General features: G+C 42.3%; 1 protein-coding gene across 1 annotated transcript in view; it reads left to right on the top strand.

Moving 5' to 3' along the window:
* The window catches only part of LOC119185792 (cardioacceleratory peptide receptor-like), a 62,614-nt gene extending 46,918 nt beyond the window's left edge, over window positions 1-15,696 (top strand). Inside the window, exons 2-8 of the mRNA XM_075870068.1 lie at window positions 256-266; window positions 636-765; window positions 3,963-4,066; window positions 9,261-9,354; window positions 11,324-11,575; window positions 12,951-13,052; window positions 15,422-15,696. Of these exons, the coding sequence (XP_075726183.1) occupies window positions 256-266; window positions 636-765; window positions 3,963-4,066; window positions 9,261-9,354; window positions 11,324-11,575; window positions 12,951-13,052; window positions 15,422-15,651 (923 nt within the window). The 3' untranslated portion in view covers window positions 15,652-15,696. The remainder of the gene's footprint in view (window positions 1-255; window positions 267-635; window positions 766-3,962; window positions 4,067-9,260; window positions 9,355-11,323; window positions 11,576-12,950; window positions 13,053-15,421) is intronic.
* The last annotated feature ends 10,189 nt before the right edge of the window (window positions 15,697-25,885 follow it).

The following is a 25,885-nucleotide window of genomic DNA, read 5'->3' on the forward strand; positions in this document are numbered from 1 at the left end:
GTCGCCGTCACGACAAATATTATGCAGGGTGGATGCTCTGGATGTAATATTGGTAATATTGTACTGGTTTCTTCTGTTCAATTCCAAATATTCACATACAAATTTTTTTGCTTCATTGACACGTGTTGTGTCGCTGATGCGGAAATTTTCTTGTGACTCGCTGAGGGCAACTTTTGCAAAACTAAATTCTCACCTGAAATTTAAGGGAACTAAATCTTTTGTCTCAGTTTATACATATCAGAGTTTCTTTTCCAGCATACAACCAGGTGAGTAGGGCTATTTTTTTATGGCTGGTGATTTTGACGTGTATCCGCTTCATATGGGAACAAAATATGCGTCCCTAAATTGACGAAGGTAGCATGATTTGCACATTTGGACAACAATTATCGGTGTTGGTTTTTCACACCAACGCTTAGTCGATGAGTTACATGAGTGCACGTGTGTATATTTATGTATTTATTTGGTTGCTCAAATTAAGCGGGAAACATGAAGCGTCGTTCTTTAATTTCATTACCCTAAATGTGTGTTTTTCTTTAAAAATTATACTTTGGGGTGTACCTAGATTGGCTAGATGTTTTTAGCTGTGATGATACTTTTTATTACGATAAGCACTTATCGTTATGTCTTGTTTACAGGTGGAGACGTTGACTTTCCTGTGGATCCTCTTCGCCTGCATTGTCCTCGGCAACAGTGCCGTGCTCGCCGCTCTTCCCAAAGGCCGAAAGTCTCGCATGAACTTCTTCATAATGCACCTCGCCATTGCAGGTATTGTTGATTTCTAACGCTGTGGATTAGCTGTATCTGAAAGCCGTTGACAGCGAACATATGATGCTTTAGGGCTTAAAGTAAAGAGAAATATCATTTCGTGTCTAATTAAGACGTCAATCTGAGAGCCAATAAAACGAATGTATCACGCCCAAATGAACACTAAAAAAAAATGTTTTATATCAGAGTAAGACGTCAGTGTTCAGAGCGTCGAAAGCGTAAATATCATATACAGCCGTGGTTTGCAACGAAAAAAAAACAATAAAGTGACCGCTGTACATCACATGCGCCAGAAGCCTAATATTCTGGAACAAAAAACCTTAATGTAGTAGGGCCTCAGAATAATTATTTCGCAAAGAAACAAATAACGCTTGATCAGAAACATAATCAAGCTCCACTTCACGGACGCTGATGAAACAGTGAATTTGATGGCGTTCCCTTCATCAAGCTAACGCATTTCTGTTTTGCAAATGTTTCAAGTACTTTCTGTCAGTGCTTTTCATTAAGCCCCCTTTTTTAAGCTTTAAAGCGGTAGTATAATTTTATGACATCATTAATGGACGTTTACAAAGAACCCTTCGCTCCAGATGCTCCGATATGGTGTATCACTGCACTTAATTAAACACTCTTTGTTAAGCTTTGAGGTTGCCAAATAGCAAGCAACTTTTATTATAACAACTAACTATCACGGGATGGTAGTCTGACTATATAACACACAGGCCATTCGTGAACCCAACAGTAGCCTTTTTCTTTAATTGTTCCAGATGGGTGTAGTATACGATTACCTAATTTCTGTGGTACATACGCGTTTATGATGATGATAACTATTTCATAGGCCACTCCGATTTATTAGGCATATGCCTTTGTGGACGTAACTGTAGCTTCCATATTTAGGGGTTTTATTGAGAGGTAGGATTTACATATGTCTGTGGCAAATATTCGTTTGCGAGATGCGCAAGCGTTACCGTGGATCTCGGACAGAATAGGCTTAACGAAGGAAAGCTTCAAAGTAAAAGAACCTGTTAGTGCATTGCGAGAGACAGTAATATGCAATTATGACCTGACTCATGCTGACAAAAACGATTTGGGCATTTGCCTTCGACAGCAATGCAGATCCAGCTTTAGTCACGGGGCTTTGCACACTCACACACAAGAACGCACGCACGGAGCACTTCTGTGACGTTCCTCTTGGTATCGAAGAAATTCGATGGAGCTAGAAAAGAAAGCATATTGAAGAGAGGAAAAGCGAAAAATAAAAAAAGCAAATCGCAGCATATCAACGGAGTGAATGATGATGAGAGGGCGAAGCGTCAGTCCGTTCTTTTGGCCCTGTGTCCGTTCGTCCGTGCATGCGTTCATGTGTCCGATCGCTTTTGAGAAAGCAGACAGCGTGCGGGTAACACGGACGAGACACGAGCCAAGGAAGCTTAGCGGAAGCGTCTTCAACTCGCCCGCCCCTCTACTCTATCCATGCTCCGCCAATGATCCGCCACGTACGGTGACAATCCAGGAGACAGAGAGAGGCACTCGTTCACGCATTCACGCAAAGCGTGCGTGCCGCAGCCAATCAGAGAGTAGCAGCACTTCGGAGAGTAGCAGTAGAGTAACGCCATCAAGGAATTGAGACGACAAATTGTCAACCATTTCTTCTGCCTTTTTTTCTTTCTCGTCTCTTTTCTCTCGGTGACGAGTGACTAGTGACAAGGTTAGACTACAAGGAGCTTCGCCCCTAAAAACAAAAACAGATGGAACGTGTGAGTGGCCGATAGTCATGGATATTGAACGTCTGGTTATGGTCTCGTGTTGTCTGCTGGTTCTCGTCGTGCACAGAGCCACCCGAAGGTTCTGCCCTAGAATGAGGTAAGTATGACAAAATGTTCAGTAATCAATATTGCAGTGTGTAAGCTACTACCTAGCTATGTAGGGTATTGCAGTGTTGTGAAGAAATACGGCACTTTTAAACATGCTGAGTGGATTCAGCGTATTCACATGCTGAGTGGATTCTAACATCTAAACAGGCTGAGTGGATTCAACGAGAACATGGGTGGATAAAACGTAATCACTAGCGCTGTTCCTACAACAACTTTATTCAGCGCAGAAACACATGTTCTAATGCCCCAGCTAAAACCACTTAGACCTCTAACGACGTTCATTGTGTGAACAGTAGTAATGTTTGTTTCTGTGAATTCCCTTTGTCCTCGTTTTATCAGAGCCAATCCACTCAACAGCACCAAACTCACCCAATTGCCACTTCTTCTGCAGCACTGCGATTAGTTATTCTCTTTTAGTCATTAAGGAGATAGCAACAAGTACGAGATCAACAACCAATAGCACTTAACCAGAACATAAAAGTCTATTCGCGTACTCTGCTGAACTGCCAGATCAAGCAGTGAAGAATTATCAGGAAAACTATACGGAAAAGGGAGGGGTATGTATGGAACGAGTATGGTCGCTTTAGGCCAGAGGCTTGATGCACCCCTGAATAAGTAGCGTTTTGGCGAAAGACTGCACTTGCGTCTGAAGTAAGTTATTTGAAATGTTTCGTAGCAAACCAAACGCAGGCCAAAGTAACACAGGCGGATCTTTAGTCAGGGAGGCTCGTGATGTCCTACCTGACACTGATACCAGGTATGTTAGTATACAGGGTGTCCTCTATAGTGGAGCCAGAGTTTGAAAATATGTCGGAACACGTAGTTACGACGTGACCAAATGCATGTTACTGACCGTTGCCTGGAGTTAGAAGACTACTTTTTGTGTCATCAAATATTGTTTAGACATATATATTTAATGAACTAACTTTTCAAAAAACAGAGATAAATAAAAAATTCAATGAGAAAGCTGTAGATCGGTTCGCAAAACGTCCGATTAGAGAAATTTTAATTTTATATCTGTTAGGTATTACTGCTTTTCCGCTAATGGCAAATGCCCGTGAACTACAAAAAGTACCACGTGACAAACCTGCTCGCGTCAGTGCGCACGATTCTTACAACGCTTTTAACAACGCTTTTAAAACAACGCTTTTAAAATGATTCAATTCCGAACCACCACCTATCGGACATCGCGGTTTGAGGATACGAAAAATGTAGTAATTCTTAACAGGAAGAAATATTGAAATGAAAAATTGCAATAAAAAAACAAAATGGCGCAGAAATTTATTTGACTTCTTTGAAAGCAGCACCTATAATATTTCATTTCAGATCTCGGCGTGGGTCTGGTGAGCGTGCTAACGGACATCATCTGGAAAACTACTGTTGACTGGCATGGAGGCAACTTCGGCTGCAAAGTTGTCAAATTCGCTCAGGTGAAACGAAAGAGGAAAACACAATTCAAACATTTCATGCAACCACAAAGAACGATGTTCTTATGAGTAAATAGAAACTGTCAAGGTTTAATGAGAGGTCTGTTGATGTGGCGTTTAAAATAACGGAGCAGAGAACGCTGACACAACCTAATAATCAATTTTTTTTTCATTTCCACCATCAATCTTTGAGCGTAAAAATACAATTTAGTACCGGTGCATTTTTAAGAATCAGGGGATTGACGAGGAAGGTTACAAAAAATCCTAATGTGTTCCACTTCCGTCCTAATAGAAAGGGGTTTTCTTAGGAGACGTGGCTTTGAGGAATGGCGCAGAACAAATTGCAAGTGATTCGCTGTCAATCACCATTCATTTCACTGTATTTCACTCGCGCTTTACCGCAGAGTTGTCATTCTATTTATTTTCTTAAGTTTTGGCAGTGCCGCATTCAATGAAGTTTTTTAGTGTCAACAAGGTGCTCTATACTTCGGCTATTTCGTTCATGCCATGAATAATATTCATCTCCTACGCTACGAGATTTCTTTCGGTTCAAGAAATGCAGTGCTTTTTTTTACCCTTTCGGTACAAAAGGTTTCTTCAAGAACATCGGAAACAAAGCATTCTCGTTTTTGGAGATGTAATTCTTCAACTATGCCTACTGCGATCGACGTCATTGTTTCATTTTTTTTCGGAGCTTGGAGCTGTGAATAACAAGCTTGGTAAATGTCATGGGTGTCGACGTGGTGGGCAAGCAGAGGCGGGTAGGCTGTGTTTTCGGGATGGAGCACAGAAGTTGTCTGAAAAGATCCCACTCACTCAAAGACTATGTTAGTTCAGGCTTTGTGTACTTTAGAGAATAGCTAGAATAAAATTGCCATTTTTGTCATTTCATGACGGCAGAGCCATGATGACTTAAATTTAAGCCATGTCAACAAATACTACTAACTAACATTTTAAGCCATGTCACGCACTACTAACTAACAATTTTGGTGTGCGTCTTCTGAGGCTCGAACAATTACTAAAATAGGTAATAAAATATTTCTGACAGAAATAAAAGATCCATGACTGAAAAGGCTAACGCTTACATTGAAAATGTAAATTACCTGATTTGAATTGAAATTTTATTCCGCAATAAAAGCACGTTACCAAAAGGGCAGGTAAAAACTATAAGAACAGCTTGAGTAACAGAGACCTGTAGTACACAGGGTAGCACAGAAGACGGGGTGCTAGGTTCAACAAAAATAAAAGCAGAGTTTGGTGCACATTAAATAAAAGCAAAGTAAAAGATTACAAGGCTGGCAGAATAAAGGTAGTCGCAAGATCACCTCAGTATGCAAACAGTAATCACAATTGTTTTGGTGATATGCAAGATATATCAATGGTATACTGCCTGGTTGCGGTTCGGAACTGTAGGTCGGTGAAACTTCAACATTTGATCTCCATATTTTGTTCTACATTTTTATATGTACCACGCTTCAGGTAGACGTGCATTATAAGCCGGAACCTTTTTCTTCAACCTTCCAATTGTGGCTAACATTCTTTATATTTCAATCACCAGACTTACAAAAACGACTTAGTTTGTAATCATATACTGATGCAACCTGAGTGGTGCAGTGTTTTTGAAACAATTCTGCTTTGTGCCAGAGATATGTTAATTAACAGGCAGGACGCAAATCTTTCCTTTTTGCAAAATGGCGAATTTGCTAACGTTTACAGCTGCCGTTGTGAAACATACAAAAAAGGCATAATATAATGAAGAAGAATACAAGATATACAAGAGTATGCGAAAGAAATAGGAAAGTAGTAGCAATGGCGGCGCATGACGCCGACTACCCAAGATAGTTTAGTAATAGCATAGATCACGTGCAAATGCCATGTCATGTTTTGTGAAAAATACTCGACTAATGATTGAGAACTTATGACAACGTCAGTTCATCGGTTATTTAATTAAAATATGAAAAACAGAACTTGCGGATGGTGGGGGGGGGGTTGGAAATAAAAGAGCTTTGTTTCATTTAGATTTAGTTTTGTTGTGTTTACTTGGGCGCAATGTTTCATTTATATTTAGTTTTGTTGTGTTTACTTGGGCGCAAGAGGCAATTTTATACAGTGCGTTATTTTAGAAAGTGCGTTGCTCGACTACCCAGACAAGTGCTACATCTGCTTGAAAAAACAGCGAGTTCATATCGTCAGCGGATATAATTTAATGGGCTGATTCATCAATACAAACTATCTCATTACCATAAAGCATGAACAGAAACAGTCGCAAAATACTCTCAAAATACTTTATAGATAACTCTCACTGTCATTATCTTTACGTTTCGAGGCAAATGTGATGTGGACAAACATAAGTTAAATATGTAGATTAGACTGGGTTCCAGCATAGTAATAACACTCACAAAAGGTTTCTTTTGAATATTGTCCGCGCAAGTGGCTTCGCTAATACTTAGTGCCGAAAACGCCGCAACTAAATCACTCTCTGAAACTGGCTCTAAAAATAATTGTTGACTGTTTCTATCGATGTGTGGGGTTTACCGTCCCGAAACCATCATATGATTATGAGAGACGCCGTACAGGAGGACTCCAGAAACAATGAATACCCGGGGTTCTTTAACGTGCACGTGAATCTATAAGTACAAGGGCCTAGAACATTTTCGCCTCCATCAAAAATGCAGCCGCCGCTGCCGCGATTCTATCCCGCGACCTCCGGATTAGGAGACGAGCGCCATAACTACTAGACCACTGCGGCTGAGCCAACGAACAGTACTCTTAATTCCACTCATGGCAGTGTGGGTCGAAGTTCGAAGCAAAAGAGGTGAAGTTTTCTCGTGAGGAACAATCTTTATTGCAGCAAGATCAATGTGAAATATTGAATTCTTGGGAGCTTTCGGTGTGGAAGTGGTCAATTCCTGCGCCCAAGCTGATAGTGTTTCACTATATAGTGAAAAGATAGTGTGGGTCGATGTTAAGCTGACCGCCCGCCGAGTGTATCTACGCATATATTTCAATTGTGTTTTTCTAGCAGCCGTCTCATGATACTTTCTGCTATGATGAATGAATGGTTTGAAACTAGTCTTTTTCTTACAATGAATTGCATAAATAAAAGAAATCTGCCTTTTATATTATGCCTCCGTTCATGCATTGAAGCAAGAAAAGTGCTAGGTATCAGCGGAATGCACAGCACAGTCGCAGCAACAGTACACTGAATTGTCTTTTTCGATCTTTTTTGAAACTCTTGGGGCAACTAATAAAGGCACAGCTGTATGGTATTTACTGCATCAAAACTCATTATAACTTTTCAGTTATGGGGTAGCACACACTACACCACTCATTGATACTTGGATAATCGTAATACCCGCTGTAGAGCCAGCTGTAAGGCATCTTGAGGAACTCGCTGATGCTGTGGCTGACGACGGTAATGAGTTACCGGTAAATTTTTTAGGGTGGTGGCCTGAAAGCACTCAGCGACATATTCGTTTCGCAGTTCGCAATGTGTGACGTGTGGTTGTTATACTCTTTTAAAACCTTCTACTACACATTTTAACGTGATTCTTTCACCAACATGATGCCTTCATGGGCATGTTGCCAAGAATTCACAAGTACTGACGTGTATTTGTGGTAGAATGCTGGACTACTATGCATAGGACCCGGGTAAGAGTCCTTATCGAGCGGATGTTTTCTTCTTTCGTGCGGCAGTGGTTACGGACACATGTGTCAGCAGACAACTACGGCTCCAAAATGACCTTTGCATTCTTATAACAACTTAAGCTATAAAAAATATCCTGCGTCTCTTCGCAGTGTTTCTGTGGCATGTGAACAGCATGTGCGAACAGCACCTAAACATTTGGAACTTCTTTTGTACCAGCACAGGTTTCTGAATATATACGCAAGGCTTTTAGTGTTCACTCGATAGAAATGTTTTCTTTTTGCATTGAAAATGGGGCTGTATCACTCCCTCTCGAACTGTGTATATTGCCCTGTAAATAGCGGTGCATCTCTTTGAATCTCCATTGGAACTATCTCGTTTGTTACAAGAATCTCAGTGTGAGAGGAGTGCTTTTAATTTATTTATTTCTTCGTACACACTGGAAATACTTGTATGTGCTGCTTAAATGCGCACTCCTTTGTATTATATTTTAATACTTGAACACAGGCTATTTCTAGCGCCCCTGCTCACAGCTAGTATAAATACCTGCAATTTGGTCTGTAAGACCATGTGTGATGAATGGTGAACTCCGTAACAGCATACGTAGAAGTTTGTTCCCCAGGATCAGCGACATGCATATATAATCAAAAAGGAGCAAAGATACCTTCATGTAAAGATACTTACTGAGCGTTTTCAGCTGGTGCACCAGACTTCTTTCGCAGGTCCACCAGCTGTAAACGTTCTGAAGAGATGTTTCATGGAAGTGTCGTTGTCCCTATCTTGCATACCATACGTGGCGTTCAGCATGAATGACGTTGAAAAAATCCAATATATATATATATATATATATATATATATATATATATATATATATATATATATATATATATATATATATATATATATATATATATATATATAAAGGAAAGAAGTGTATACAAAAGGGCTCGGCCCTTAGGTATACACTTCTTTCTCTTTTCATTAACTAGGGCCTCGTACTGGCAGACGTGGTGCCCTTAGGTTGTATACGAGGGACTATGGGTCAACTGCCAGCGTGTAATAAGTTCACGTGCTACGTGACACCAAACCGGCTCATCAAGAGTGTGCCACACTCGCCGCCATGGCTACTGGTTGCACTGACTGACACTGCCACGTTTAAATTCACATATATACCCGGTAAAGTGGCTGGGGGATGTTTGCCGTGGTGACTTAGTGGTAGAGCAGCGAAGGCGATATTCGAAGGTGGCAGGTTCGGATCCTGCCCGCGGCAAGCTATCCTTTCACCCACTTTTCTTTCTTAATAATTACAATACGATTCGGTTTAACACCTTCCCCTCTACTTTCCTTTGCATTAGTGTCTGTTAGGTCGCATATATATATATATATATATATATATATATATATATATATATATATATATATATATATATATATATATATATATATATATATATATATATATATATATATACGTTTTCGTGGTGATGGCATACACTAGACCAAGTTAAAGCTATGACAGAAGAGTCTCGAATGTTTCTTTACCACACACAGGTCCTGGTTACGTACTCTTCCACATACGTGCTGGTGGCACTGAGTATCGACCGGTATGACGCCATCACTAGGCCTATGAATTTCTCCGGAAGCTGTAAGTAGCCTATCCATAGTTAACAATCTTAAGATAATATGCACGTCTGGAAGCTACAAAAAAGAAAGAAATGATGTGTTGTTCGAACTGATGCACATTACACCAATCTTGAGGGCAAGTCTCGTTTTTTACTCAAATGCTATACTCAAATTTGTTGTGATATTTTTTCGTCGCTTGCGTTAGTTTTGAGGATATTATTACTTGTTTTTTATTTTATTAGAAAAAACGTGGACGGTTGCTATCTTGAGACACCTAAGGCATCCTCTGCAATAGCCAAAGCCCGCTGAACAAGGCTACTGATTTGCACGGCTTCTCACATGATCTTCATAGGGTTAATTTAAGTAATTTTGTAAAGAATTATATTGTGGCAGAAAAATGATTCACGTCCGCTGTTTACTCGTACCCAGTAAATGTATACCTTTCACTCACAGCCGCGGACACAAGTGATATAGTTTTACAAAATAAAATAATAGATGCGAAGCTTTTTATGATTGTGCTCAACTTGGTGTGTGGCGTGACCACCTTTATGGCGCATGCATGGCCCTCTCGCTCTATTCTGTACAACGGTGACTACCACACTCTCTCCTCTAGGCATCTCTCCCAGTGGCATTCACACATCCATTGCGCATGCAGGTTCCCTTGCCCTCTCATTCTATCCTCTCCTACGCTCTCCCGTCTCTCGTCTTTCAGCTTCTGCTCACGAGTTTCTTGATAGGAAAAAAAAAAAGACTGCTCGCGTGACAAAACCATTCGCTGGCAACTCCGTATATATAGGCACTGGATCTCTACCTTCAATACAGCGCAAGGTAGTGCTGTGCTGGTGAGTGATATCTCTGGTGCAATGTTGAATAAAAAGTTAAAACGTGCGGGTTAACGAAAAGCAAACTGCAGGTAGCTGTGTCCAAGTTGAGCCTTCTGTAAATTTTTGGCCATTAGCAGTGATTCACATGTTCCAGTAGGAAGCACCGGTTTAGTAGGAAGTAGGAAGTCAACGCTAGAGCCCGCTGCTTCGCATCGGGCGCTAGCGTTTACCCTGGCGGCAGATATCAAACAAACACTATCTGATATTCTTACACCTCGTTCTCACTTTTGTAAGCCTTCTTTGGGTTACCGCTACAAGCACACTTGCAAGGTTACCGCTACACTTAGAGTCATCATAATTTATTTGTAGTAGAGAGGCATTGACTATCCATTCTTCGTCATTCTTCGAAGAAGGGTGGTACTCGCTAGATACGTGTGAGAAATTTTGTAGAATTCTTTATGCTGTGGCTGACCACAATAGACTAGAACGCCTAGCATAATTTCATTATGTGGGACCACTCGACGACCCATTAGTTACGCAATTAGCATTGTGTTACGCCTTGTCGTTTCTTGACTGTTCTAAAACAATTTATTACACGCTATAATGCGATTTGAATTCATATATGAAGCCTGCCTAGGGTCAGTTTGCAATAGAATTTCAAGCACGTGCGTAACTCAGCAGTAGCATACTCTGCTGGCGTGCAGGCGACCCGGATTCGAATCCCATTTTGTCTAGCGCAATTTTTTTACTGTACTTAGTTTTTCTTAATATTTCGCGGCAGTGGTTACGGACACCAGTGGCGCTGGCGGACAACTACGGTGCATGTGACGTCATACAAGCTTTCGGCGCAAAAAAAACGCACTGTTATTGGGAAAGGATGGCACTACTCGCAATTCGAAGACTGCGCTACTAGAACGTACATTCGGGAGGTATCGCGTGCTGACTGTGAAAATTCGTCCCTAGTTCTAAGTATGATATAATGGTTGTAGACCGGCGGCCATGTCTAGAAGTTTAGGCCACCTGGTGGACGTCGGAGCAAGAAGTGTTTCGTTCAGCGACTGCAATAGTGATTGCAAATTAGTATGAAAGCTGTAATGTATCAGCTATATTGATTCCAGTGTAATTCAACAACGCAGCTTCATCAACTGCTATCAAACTTGTCCGCAGGGAGGCGTGCGCGCTGGCTGGTAGCACTAGCCTGGGCTGCATCAGTGGCCATGTCACTGCCCTCCATCTTCCTCAACGGCGAGGCGATAGTGCACGGCCGTCTCCAGTGCTGGATTGAGCTCGAGTTGTGGCAGTGGCAAGTGTACATGACCCTGGTTGCTGGCTCTCTCTTCTTCATACCGGCCTTGCTAATTGCTGCCTGCTACAGCATTATTGTCTACACCATATGGAAACGGAGCAAAATACTAAAAGGTACAGATCCCTAAAAAATTTGGGCAAGAGGAGGATGTCATCCTTTCTAAGAAATGCTACTCAGCGTTTGTAATGCATTCGCTATCTTGCAAGAAATTAAAAGTATCTCTCCCGTAGTGGCGAGGTATTTGACCGTATATAAAAGGCACCTGGGAATACAGGTTCCATTTTTCACTGGGTATACGCTATAGATGTGGCTTGAAGTATCCTTGTGGCTGTTACGAAGTATCATTTCAGTCAACCTGTAAGTCGAGTTAGTTGAGGCTGTGCCAAAACATCAAAACAATCTCTCGAAAATCTAGAGCTAGACGGCTTGTGATTCTAACCCTTTCTGCATTATTTTATGTCACCAAGGAGAATCTCTTCAAGTGGCTCGCTTCATCGTCAGACAAAAGGAAAGGATTACACTAGACAATCAAGCCGCGTAAAACATTGATGATGTTAATTTTCATTCTGGGTAGTGTAGTAATTTTAGCTTAATTAAAATTGCCATTTAAATTAAAGCTGTCAAAAAACGTTTTTCTGTCGATGGGATCGTAACCAATTTGGAGCCTGTTGGAGTTTTAATCTTTCTGACCCAAAGAATGCTTCTTGTTACGATAAGCTATTTTAATGTACTTTATGTATATATTGCTGTATTTACAGACAACAATGAAAGTTTCTAGTGCTTTTCTTGATATTACTGCTATTCGCATTTATTGGTGGTTACATTGTCATAACTTTTCTTCCAGTGAACTTTCTTTCAGTGAGTCAACAGAGGATCGTGTGCTTATTTTTCTCATCGATTGATTGGTCAGTGTCTAAATCTCTCAACTTCCTTAATTTACTAAAGTCTCTAAGTGAAGCCATGGCAATACCTCTCCACCTTTAAGAATAACTACTTCGATTTTCAACCGTTTTTCTGGGTTGAGTATTTACTGCCTTATATATGCAAGAAGCTGCTTTTTATGTCACTGATGGTTGCCTCCTGTGAGATAATCGAATAAAGATTTGATCTAATGGGCGGGTTTCGCAAAGCCAACGGCAAGAATCAATTATCTCTTAATTTTATGTACATCTATTTCAAATACATTTGCGAAAATAAGTCAGTACATGGTAAAACTGCCTGCATCTTTACTGTTGCTTTAGTGTTCCTAAAAGCCACCAATATTTACCCGACCCTACTATCTACGTTTATGAATAGCTCTGGTAAGATGCAGGTCATAGTAACGGTTTTGCCAAGAGTATTATTTTTATTAGGGTCACTCTCACAACGTTTCCTTGCTGGAGTCATCTCCAGTGAATCCAAGCAATATTTGCCAATTACAGCCGATTTCTGCTGCCATTGTCATGGTACTGCACATACAAGCTGCATAGTTTTCTTTGCAATTTTCAGGAGCTCATGGGAAGGATATCGACACGAGAAGAACAAGCTCTCGGGGAGTGATTCCAAAAGCAAAAGTCAAGACGGTCAAGATGACTCTGATCATAGTTTTAGGTGAGATGTCTCATATGTAAAGGTTTGCTCTCCTAGTTCTATTGCCATTCGGCAGTGGAATGGCTATATCTCTAATGTAGTATTGGTGACGCGGATATTCGAATAATAGCTCAATAAATTGAAACACCTTCAACTTAACGCAGTCATATGCATTCCCATTCATACTGTGCAGAACATCTGTTTATATTCAAGAAACGAAAAGACAACACTTTAGAGCGTAGCGAGAATGACATTAGGTGTCAGAAGGGTGCTATGATGAGATTTAAACTTTCAAGCTTATGGGCTCTGTCTTTCATATGCCTATGTGTTTGACCTAATCAGGTAATGGCTGTAGCAATCAAACGAGGGATAATTTTCAAGCTCTTAATTTTACCAGTGATGAAAAACAATGTCACGCATGAAAACAAGCATTACTCAAAGCTGCGTTTCATGCTTCAACTGTGCTTTGTCCCCCCAAAGGTGGTCGTACAATAGAGCTTATTCATGACGCTAGCTCAATTATACGAATGATAAGAGAATGTGGTTTCAGATACCAAAGCATAATTATTTTAACATTAGTGTGGAAGACTTGCTGCCAACATCAACTGATATCGGGCATTCATTATCTGAAACAAAGACATTTAATAATAAAAGTATTGGGCCCAGGTTAATCCCGAAATCTCATTTTTCTTTCATATCATGAAGTGGAGCACATTGTTTATAGCAATAATTTTACCTAACGCCAAACAACTGATTTTTTTTCAAGCAGTTTTTTTTAAGCTGATGCTTTTGAGCTAACTACAGCTGCAAAGCAATTATATACCAGAATAAACACACTTTCAAATTGTAATTACAATGAAATGCCTACGTGCATATCTTAATGTTAAAATAAAGAGCAACTGCATATTAAAAACAATATTGTGAGCACGGCTACACCTCACACGCTTTCAGTGCAGTTTACAATAGAAAATTTCTCCCGGCAAAACACTCCACCTCAAGAAACAGCAAGGACATGCACGCTAACTCGTGGGGTGAGTCTCTATAAGGCGAAAATGCTACATGTGTCATTTTCAATTTACAATTCGTTTAGATCATGCAGATTGACAGAAAAATGTTACCAAGAAAAAAAATGAAGAAATACTCACAGGCACGTTGCTGACTGAAAATGAAGACTACTCCGGATTAATTCGGGCGCCGCTATTAAAAACGCAGATTTTGCAAGCTCCCGTTTTGCAACATCGCGAAGAACGACACAATAGCATATACAAGCCAATGGGCTTATCAAACGTGCTGCTCCTCTTCACGTTTTTCCTTTCAACATAATAAGCCTTCCGTATAACTCCATAAGGAAACAGTCGACGATGTTTACATTAAAACACGTTGTTACAAAATAAATCTTAGAGACGCAAATAAACAAACGTTGGTTTTACATCATTCAGCAAAATCTTCAAATGTTTTAACACAGCCTGTGGCGGGCAATAATGATGCGTGGTAGTTGACATTAAGATACTGGTTCTAAGTAACGTCACCGTAGCACAAGAGTGGATTCAAACAAGTTTTTATTCCTTAGAGAGGGCGTGAAAACATTACAATGCTAGTTCGAAATAGTCTCAAACTTCTTAATACTCAATTCGGTTATTCTATTGAAAACCTAAAGTGCATCATTGGATTAAAATGTTGACCATTGTCGTCAGCGGTGCCAACAAGGGTGATCCTAATAATTATCAACGCATGATGGCGTCACCGTGTGAGGTCATCGTACCATCACAAATCACACAAATGTTCTAGAATCGTGACGTTTGGATGTCACCTGATGACGTCTTCAGATGACATCGTCACTTGATGAAAGATAGGATGATAACAGATGCATTGCAAAACCAGGTAAACTGCAGACGCAATGCCTCCGATCGTATTACGGCGCAGAACTAAGTTAGCTGCTGAAATCTTTCATATGGGGTTTAGCTGAATCAGTACGTAGAATGTAGCAAAAGAAGAGGTCTTCTGACCTGTAGTCCTGTTAAGACCTAACCACAAGTACGTGTTGCAGCGTGTGAGCTCGTGGCTTTTTTGTGCGTCGCGGCGCCCTCTCTTTACAGAGAGAGAGAGAGAGAGAGGCGCAGCTTCGCATAACCAAGCGCCCTTTCTCTCTACGTGGAGAGGGCATAGCACAACGTCCAACGCGCTGAAACGTTGAAGTGCTTATGCGTGGCCAGGCCCTCATGCGAAGGCATGAAGTTTCCTGTGAGTTTATAAACGCCTTGGTACTTCATTGAAGTAAAAATGTATGCGCTTCGAGTATTCATTAAGATACAACCCTTCACAGATCGACTTTCTTGTCATATTATGTTGAGTGTCTTCCTGAGCTTCTTTTTTTTTCCTTCCACACGCAGCGTTCGTCTTCTGCTGGAGCCCGTACTTCATCTACGACTTGCTCCAAGTGTATGGCGCGACTCCGAAGACTCAGGCGGCCATCGCCGTCGCAACGTTCATTCAGAGCCTGGCACCACTGAACAGCGTCGCCAATCCGCTCATCTACTGCTTCTTTTCGAGCAACATGTGCCGCCACATTCGACACGAGGCCCTGCTGACGTTGTCGCCCCATGAACCTCCGTCTTTATGATCCGCGCGCGGCGCCCGCGTCTCGGGCAACAGGTCATGCGTGACGCATTCGAAAGCGGTATTCAACTCGGTGCTCTGAAGACGGCCGACACAGTTGAGAAATGAGAGCGCGGGGTTGCATAGAACATAGGCTGGAAAGACAACAGACTCTTCATCAGCCGAGACATTGTTGTATTCATTCGCATGTGTGGTAAACTGTTGAGATGTGTGGGTGCGTGCTATTTAAATGTCAGACTAACATGGACTATACCAGTTGTAGTACCATCGACAAGCGCTGCTATAAATCAGGTGTCAAACCCGCCATCCGCGCACATATGACGGTCCTCGTTCCATAATAGTTTGCCTTAAGTACGTTCACTAACTACCAGACGTTTAGGGTTGCAAGTCTTTTTTGGGGGCACTGCCTGCATTGAACGCAAAAAAGTTTAACTACTTTGTGGCAGTTGAACCAAGTAGCCCAAAGCACCGCCGTGATGAACATACGAGGAATGGACAACGCCCATCATGTATGCGACCCTCGCTTCTGTGATTGTTTATTCGTGCTGGCTTAAAAGTCCCTCACGTGATCACAATGCGTTAAAACATAACCGTGGAGATAAACTCTTTATTTCAAAATGCGTGTTTGAGTTTGAGTAATTTTTGACATCCGTATCAATACATTTTCTAAAACCTTACCGAAATTCAAACTGTCAAATGCCCGATATGATGGATATAAAATAGGACCCTAGTTTCAAATGTTCAACCCCCCCCCCCTCTCGTTTTGTTTCGTATGTTTGCCTCACTTCTGCAGATTAGTTTCCATTATCTGCTAAAGGTTTAACAAAATGCATGTCACGTGAAATATTTGCGCATCACTGTGAACAGAAATAAGCCGAGATGGGAGTAAATGACCTTGTCCTCTAGTGCACGCCCCGATGGGAGTTTTATAAACACTGTCCGGAGGGAGTAAAAACTTTACTTTACTCCCCATCGGTAGGGGGTTTTCGCATGGTGCCAGGGGGGTTTTTATTTACATCCATTGGGGAACTTTTTCAGGTCAGTATGGGAGTAAATTTTTTGCATCGACAAAGAAAAAAATTACGTCAGCAGCCGTACCATGCGCAAGCGTAACTTTAATTACATAACATTTAATGCGCACAACAATGATTACAGTACACAAACAATACCACAACGTTCACGTTATATCACAACACTCGCACTCACCACAGCTTGCCACACGCAGTACACACCTACCATGTAGTCACCGGGTATATATATGCACCACATTCTTGCCTCCCATGTAGCCCTAGTAAAAGCCTTTTTTTGCTAATAATTAAGCAATAAATACGCACGGCGTAAGCATGAACTTGCGATGGTCTTATGTAAGCACTTGAACACACATGCCTTTTATTCTAAACCTGCCTAATATTTATTATTTTTTACTATAGCGAAAAAGTTTTGTCAGTTGACGCTCTGTCGTACGGGCTGAATTTGCATTAGCAATACTGTTTGTGGACCCGTAAAATGCACGGAATCGTACACAAAGTGCGCGCGGCCTTGAATGAACAAATTAACGAGGCACATTCAGCAGCTCCAGCGATGAACCGAGGTAGACCGCCGCTACCGCGTTCGACGACTAGGCCTCATTCATGAGTGCGGCACGGTGATTCGATGAATGAGAGCTGGCGATCACAAAATGCTTGCTGATGTGCAGTTAACGTCTCGTTTTTCCCATGCACAGAAATAGGTGTCCGCTACCCACGCAGTTTAAGCTACGGAGCGATAGACTTAAACGAATGAGACGGTTCGCAGTCGCTGTACCCTTCGCTCGCATGCATCGCATTGCATGCGAGCGACGCAGACATCGCCACGGCGGCCGGTGCGCAGTGCGAGCTCGATACGATGCCGGCTCTATACCAACGCCATAGCGAGGCCTTCCTACCGCTTAGATGTTGCAGCCGCTGAAATACCGCTGACACTTCGAGAAGCCACTATCGGCGGAGACGGGGCGAGCGCGTCGCCGGCGCAACTCTCACACCGGTTGCCGGCCAGCCTGCCGTAGTCGAGCGAAGCCTACTTCGAACCGCTTCGAAGTTTTACGGTGCAATCGCTGACGATCGTATTCCGCCTCGTTCAGCGCTCACCTTGTAGTTAGTCATTGACAGCTCCGGTCGCAAGGTGCAGAAGAATGTTATACCTCCCAGCAGCCTTCATTTTTTGTGAAACACATTCTTTGCCTCGCCGGTGGTCGGTGCTAGCTCGTAGCGCTTGCCGCGGTGGCCGGCGCGCAGTGCGAGTTCGATACGATGCCGGCTTGATACCGACGGCATAACGAGGCCTTCTTACCACTTAGATGTTACAGCCGGTGAAATACCGGTGACACTCCGAGAAGCCTTTATCGGTGGAGACGGGGCGAGCGCGTAGCCGGCGCAACTCTCAGACCCGTTGCCGGCCAGCCTGCCGTAGTCGAGCGAAGCCTACTTCAGACTGCTTCGAAGTTTTTGACGGTGAAACTTCAGGGGCAGTCGCTGAGGATCGTAACAGCTTACTTTTGCTACCATTAATTTATTCTTCGAAGTTTTTTGTTACACGGCTCTTTGAAGCGCGGCATTCACGGCGTTTCGTTGAGGAATCGGACCGATGTGCAGGGTGGTTTAACGGTGTGAAATATATTGAAATGTTCACAGTAAATACCAACCGGTCGTTGCTATTCTTCGCTGCACTTATAATTTCGTTGCCTGTTGACAGATGCTTACACGGTTAGCCACACAAAGCACATGTGTTTCACACCGACGTGCAAACATATGCCGTACACACACGCGCGCGCACACACACACACACACACACACACATACGTCACGCCCAAAGAGGGTTTTTAAAGCTCCTATAGGGAGTGGGAGCTTGTAACCACGTGACCTGAAACTCCCTGGGGAGTTTAACAAGGTGATGTCGTTCATAAACTCTGTGATTAAACAGGGGGCGTTTTACGGTGAAATGTGGCGAGTTCGCTCCCTACCAGGGAGTAAATAATTGTGGCAGGGGAGTTTTGTGGGCCCATGTGCTGGAGAAGTTCCCATCTCGGCCTGCTTTTGCTTACAGTGATTCGGAATACCTAGGGCACACTGGTATACGCTGTATAAACGTTTAAGCCTAATGTTTCTTCCGCGTGCATTCATGAAAACATCGTAGTACTTCGTGGTTTGGATTGTTACCATGTATCTTTAATTTATGATTGTCCGATTTTTATATGCAATGTTTTTGTATAGAGTATGGTACCTCTATTCTCGCAAGACTACTTCATGTACTTAAGATCTTGGACTTTCACACATTGTAGGCAATGTTGTGTCTATCAGTAGCACTGAAGCAACTCATGAATGAGATGTTTTAAAGGTTTAGGTTGGTGAGTAGCGAGAACTGTGTCAGTATCTGAAGATGGGTGGTAAGCAATGAACGAGATTTACAGTACTTTTTTTAGTGTGAAACAACGCCATAACCACCTAGGGTCCGTGTTCGAGTACCAATGAACTCAGCTCAACTCAATGGGACTTCGATCCAAGTTTTTTTAATCGTGTCAAGGTCATATCAATCCATTGATTGATATTTTTATTTATTTATTTACAATACTGCTACTCTCCTTCGAGAGCGTGGTACAACGTCCCAAAACCACCATATGTTTATGAGAGATGCTGTAGGGGAGGGCTCCGGAAATTTCGACCACCTGGGATTCTTTAACGTGCACCCAAATCTGAGCACACGGGCCTACAACATTACTGCCTCCATCGGAAATGCAGCCGCCTCTGCCGGGATTCGATCCCACGACCTGCGGGTCAGCAGCCGAGCACCTTAGCCACTAGACCACCGAGATAGGGCTGAAACTCCGCACCAATTCACTATATGAGTGGATAATAATGTACACATGTCCTAATTAGCATTGTTGTTGTTTTTTGCCGAACAGCTTTAAATAGGTAGCATTGATCAAATGCGTTAGAGATGGTAGTAGAACGATTGAGCATCCAAATTTGCCAGGACCACACGAAAATGTCCTGTTCTTGACAACAGTTAACGCATTTACTCACTCCTTTCTTCGTTTTCACTCATAAGAAGCGTTTAGATCTGCGCAGAAGTACTACGTAATTTTATTGAACAACATGCACGATTTAGTCTTCATCACCAGTCTTCAAATAAACACGGCAGTTGTAAGCTGAAACGTTTTTTTTTTATCATTTAAATGGACAGGAAATTTTAAATAGCATTTCGCGGTTTTGCGCGTTAGGATCTTGGAGCGTTTACACTCTGTCAACTATGTTGCAGTTTTGGCAAGACACTTCAAGCTGGCTCTATACAACGTCACAGAGTGACCTTACCATAAATGTTCTATCACCGATTCATACATTGCTCAGCAGCTATTTATAATGACTGGTTTTCTTAGCTTTTCAGATCTAACGGCATCACTATATGTAGCCTATCAGATAAATAGCAGGATCTTGTAGGAAGAAAAGAATGTTTTTTGTTCTGTATTCCACAGCACGACATTGGGCTTGCAGTTTGTCGTTTTCTAAATGAACCAACTTTAAAACATATTATTCTCACGTTACAGGTGAGTCAAATTGAACTTTTGTTTTACGCCTTCTTGGTTGTCGTTGATTTCGAGTGTAATCACAATATTGTCCTTTGCATAGATCAGTTGCTTGAAAGAATAAGGGACATCATGCCTTTCCGTAATGTAGCCCTTACCCTGCCTAGGCAAGTGCGAGTGTGTTTTTTCACGAGTAGGGCTTCTAAACATTTTTTTTTCAAAATTTCGATGGCAACGTCGGTGTTGTTTTATTCTTTATTGTGTTGTCAAAGTTACCTTGAAATGTGTCTAAACCAAGCGTAACTTCAATATCAGAATGATAAAATGATGTTGAGTGTTTATTACGTATATTGTGTTTTTCGCACTTTATGCCTGATCTATTTACCAGACGTTCTGTGTTGCCTCGAAACGAGTGCTTCGATTATCCATAGCAGTGTAGCTCGTACTTGATACGCTAGCGTTGGCAACCCTGACTAAAGTTCCTAGCACGTGAAGCACGTTGAAGACCATACTGAATCATTCATATGTTGTTGGTGGCTTGTATGGGGACTTTTTAATCATGTTTGTATTGCTCAATGATTAAATTGTTCAACGTAAAACTGCAAATGTCGGTCATCATTGTGTCGCCGTGGAGTGTCGATAACCTAATGCAATTTATTTGAATAACCTTTAACGCCAGGCTGCTTGTGTCCAATAGGTCTGCTGGAATCTGGAAGCATTATCGGAAGCACAGAACGTTTTACAATACCAGCCTTTATTCTTGTTTGTATCAAACTACGTGTTCCGGGATTACTATTGAAGCTTCACGTTCAGTTTTGGCGTCAGTTTGTGTCGTTGTCTCGTCCCAGGACAATGTTGCAATAATATTGTTGCTGCTTTCCCTCGCACGATTATTTGATGCTCACTTGAGAGGAAAGTGCTTACAAAATACTGTAAAGCCTTGAATCGTTGTGTTCTTTTTTCACCATGCTTGTCATCTATGGAAATATTGTGTGATTGTGTGGTTCTTGACAGGACAATATCACTATCACGCCTTCTTAAACTAATAGCTATTATGTACAATTGATTCATTTAAAGTCATGTTAATTATATGACTGCAATGCCTAGAACCACGAACAAGCTTGTGCCCAATGAACTCAGTAAAAACATGTATTGTTAAATAACACGAATTTCTTCTATGACATTTTTTAGTCAAATCAATGAGCGATCGACAGAACGTCTCCCGTGATCAAGTCTCAATATAAGTGCGTAACAAGGTCTGCTGTATATCATCGATAACACTGTCATGTACACATATCTCTAAAGCCTACCACTTCCATCTTTCCTAAGTGTATGAGACTATCACCTTAAATTCCAGGGACGCAAAAACATGTATTTACAGTGAAATTCTTGAGTTCTCTATAGCAAAGAAAGTTAACAGCGCCATTTGAATATCTAATTTCGCTGCCGACATTTACCATGAATGAAAAGTATTTTTTCATTTTTTTTGAAGTTATCTGAACTTTATCTCGCAACATTCATTATGTTAACAATTATTTCACAACCTCAACAATATTTGTTACCGCTATATATAAACGCAACTATAAAAAAGGGTGCCCTGAGTTACTTTGTCACAATCAAAAAAGGGCAGGGAAACCTCGCTTTACTTGTTGTTTTTTTTCGAACGAGTGTAAAGCTATGTGTATTTATTTTGATGGAGAAAATCATATTGTAAGTAAAGTGCATCTATCAAAACCATTAAAGTTGAATATTTTTAACAGTATTGTGCCAATGAATGTTTATTGATCAAGTGTGTCTATAAGCATGGGTAACTTTCATTACCTCGATCACGCAGAAAGCTATTATTTTTAGATAGATTTTTTTCTATAAAATAGTAATTGATGGAATAATATGTATGGTTTAACGTCCCGAAACCACCATATGACTATGAGAGATGCCATTGGCGAGGACTCCGAAAATCTCGACCACTGGGGTTCTTTAACGTGCACACAAATTTGAGCACACGGGCCTATAGCATATTCACTTCCTTTGAAAATGCAGCCGCCGCGGCCGGCATTTGAGCCCGCGAAATGTGGGTCAGCAGTCGACTACTTTAGCCACTAGATCACCATGGTGGTGCTTCATTAAACTAGTAAAATAATACAAAAGTGTTAAGCATAAATGAACTCAGAATATTCAGTTCCCACTCTGTGCAATTGAAACGGACTTAAAATGTTCCTATTTAAACTATGGGAGTATTTTAGGCTGCAGGAGGCAAAGATTGTACGTTTTTGTAATGTGATTGTGAATGCTGGGTTAGATTTCAAAGATGAAAATTGCCAGTATATCGAAAAGAAATACCGAAAATGTTCAACAATAATAGGCTGTCCCAGTCTCTTATCTTGGTTGGAGGCAGGCTGCGCTCTTGCATTTGAGTGACTTTGTGTCACAACAAGGTGTACAAAGTGTGAAAATGTAGAAGCGTTTCCGAAAAAAAAGTATTGGTTTACACTCAATCATCACTCATAAATTACTAAAGCAAAACTTATTGCATCAGCAGTTGTGTGGGGACAGCAGTCCAAAATGATAAAATGTTAGAAATAATAAAGTTTCAAAGTTTGGGCCGTCACCATCGGTATCATGACCCGTAAAAAGCCTAAATCGACAAGCTAGCGCAGCACATCGAACATTCTAAGAACGAGGGAGAGCGTGAAAGAGCTAGGGACAAACGTGCTTGGAAAAGAGAAGAAAGGAGCCGACTAACATCTATTTAGAGCGCATGCGGCAACTTCAGCTTTCTTGTGAGGCCCCATATCTCTTTCTCCACAAACCGAGAGGAAACGCATAGACTGTTGGGTGAAGGAGCGTGGTGAGGCACAAAAAGGGAGGGGATGGTGGACTTAGCGGCCGAGCTGCAACTACTTACGCGGAAGCATTAAGTCATGATGTAATTGTGGGAGACTTATGAGCCCTTGAGACAATTCATTCGTTTCTCACTCAGATTAAAATGCCACACAGATGCTTCGTCAAGACTCTCATTTGTGCAACTTATGAGGCAGACGACTGCGATAGTTATAGCGTGAGAACAGAATGACGACAAAGAGACGGTCTGTTGTCACGCTATAACTATGGTCATGTCATACCAAATAACCCAAAGTGCCCCACTTCTAAGATATCACATGTGGCCACAAAGCAGCCGATTTATATCTGAGTACATCGCTAGCACTTAGTGCCACGTTGACTGCCCTAATGTCGAATGCAACCACAGGGCATTTTGTTGAAAGCGTAGCTATTTAGTATCACCATTATCAACTACTGTCACTTGCACCACGAATGAAAAGGATGACCACGGGCAAAAAGTCGTTTTGGAGAAATTATGTCATCCATGTTTCTTTTTTAGGGCCTCTACAAGAACAAAAAATGGCAGATTTCCCGTATGTACAGTGGGAATCGATGATATGAGAAACACAAATGAGGAAGGTTGATATGTCACTTCAAAATCCGCACAACTTTACGAGGCAGGCGTGAATAACCATACTTGACTTGCATAACATGATTATGATGTTTGGACATGTCATTTACCTTCGTCGTATTTTCATGTCGCATGATACAAAATCGGGTATATGAGGAGCTAAACAGCTGCGAGCGTGCTGTGAGCGTAGCACGTAGTCTTAATTTACATGACACGCACGTCATGACTATAATGTTTGGACGTGTCATTCACTTTCGTCCACCACTCACGTCACGTAATACCAAATTTGGTTTATGTGAACCTAGCGAAACGGCCTCGAGCGCATCATGAGCATGGCATGTAAGGATGTTCTTACGTGACACGCATCTCATGATTATCATGTTTGCAAGTTATATACCTTCATCATTCATTCACATCCCGTAATACCAAATTTGGTATATGAGAAGCTAGCGAAACGACCGCGAGCGTACCATGAGCGCGGCGTGTAGTCATGCCTTACAGGCATGTATGTCCTGATTTCCACGTTAGGGTTTTTAACTCATATTCGCCTTGCAGTCATGTCACACCATGCCAGTTTTGCAATGCGTCATCTGCACAAAACCACCGGAAGAGCAGAAACACCATGAAGTGTAAATCTTTACATTCATGACATACATATCAAGGAGGAGGAGGAGGAAGAAAATTTAAGCGGAAAGACAGGGAGGTTAGCCAGTTCTTAGACCGGCTGGCTACCCTGTGCTGGGTAAAGGGGTGAGGAGAATGAAAGATGTTAAAAAAATGTTGCGAAGAGAGAGAGAAATTACAAAAAAATTGCGACAGAGGAAAAGCAACATCAAAGAGTATAAGACACTAAAGTCTGTCTCTGAGGCCAGTTGTCCGCAAATAGCGCAGCAAAGCTTTCAAAGCCTTCTGCGCTGAGGATGAGCTCGGCCAATGACGCAGAATTTTTTGTTCTGACAAAGGCCGATCGTCTAGTCTATCCAGAGCTGCAGTGAGCTCTTGTCTTTGCGCGTTGAAATGGGTGCACTCACACAGAAGGTGCGCGATGGTTTTTCGCAACTGCAGTAAGTGCATCTAGGAGAGCTGGCCAACCCAATGAGATAAAAGTATTGTGGGCATTTAGTATACGCATCCTCTTCACCGGTACATTATCATGATTATCATGTGTGGCTCATGCATCCTCATCGTTGTCGCGTAGCATCATCATCTTGGCTCATTCATCGTAGCTGTCGGCTGCCGGTTCCTCGGGCCTAATAAAAGGTAATCCAAACCAAGACTTCATACGTGGTGGAGGTGCTGTTAGATCCTCCGCCATCTTCTAGACCACTCTACCCCCTGGAGCTACGTTCAGGTCGCCGCTTGGGCCAGGTGTCCGGAAATATGTCGCACCAAGATGAGGCTGGTGCTGCAGCCGTTCCCACTCAACGACGGCGTGCCGCGCCTTCTCACGTCATCAACAGCCTCCAGCGTGAGCCCCATCCTTTCGGTGGTATGCGCGGGGAAGATGTGGAAGAATGGCTGGACGATTTCAAACGTGTCGGCGCTGCTAACCGGTGGGATAACACCTACATCTTGCTCACGTGTCATTCTACCTCACGGGTGTCGCGAAGACGTGGTTCCTCAACCAATCCATCGACATCCCCGACTGGTCAGCCTTCAAAGATCAGCTTCGCCATGTCTTTGGCACACCGGCTATTCGTTCGGCTCTCGCAAAGAAAGCTCTCGCGACTCGGAAACAGCACATCGGGGAGTCGTACACATCCTACATCGAGGATGTTCTTTCACTTTGCCGCCGGGTTGACACACCATTGACAGAATCAGACAAGGTGCGCAAGCTTCTTAAGGGGTTTGCACCCGTCGCATTCAATGCCCTAGCGATCCAGAATCCGGCTACCGTTGCTGACGTTGCGACAACCTGTCAGCGCCTCGAAGAACTTGAGTCTATGCGCCTACAATCAGACAGTGACGCGGCCCGTATTACGACTGATCCAAACCTGCGAGACACGATAAGGGCGAATAAACGTGAAGAATTAGAATCAATTGGATTCACACTACCTTCAGTGTGTCCCGTTCAGTCCTCTTGAACGTCATTGCAGGATGTCATCAGGGAAGAGCTCACGTCCATGACCCACATGGCCAACCTGCAGCTTATTGTCTCTCGTACTCTACCATCGTTCCTGCACACCGCCGCCGCACCACCAGGCACCGTCAGCTCGACGTCCCCGCCAC

Source organism: Rhipicephalus microplus, chromosome 7, assembly GCF_043290135.1.
Source record: "Rhipicephalus microplus isolate Deutch F79 chromosome 7, USDA_Rmic, whole genome shotgun sequence".
NCBI lineage: Eukaryota > Metazoa > Arthropoda > Arachnida > Ixodida > Ixodidae > Rhipicephalus > Rhipicephalus microplus.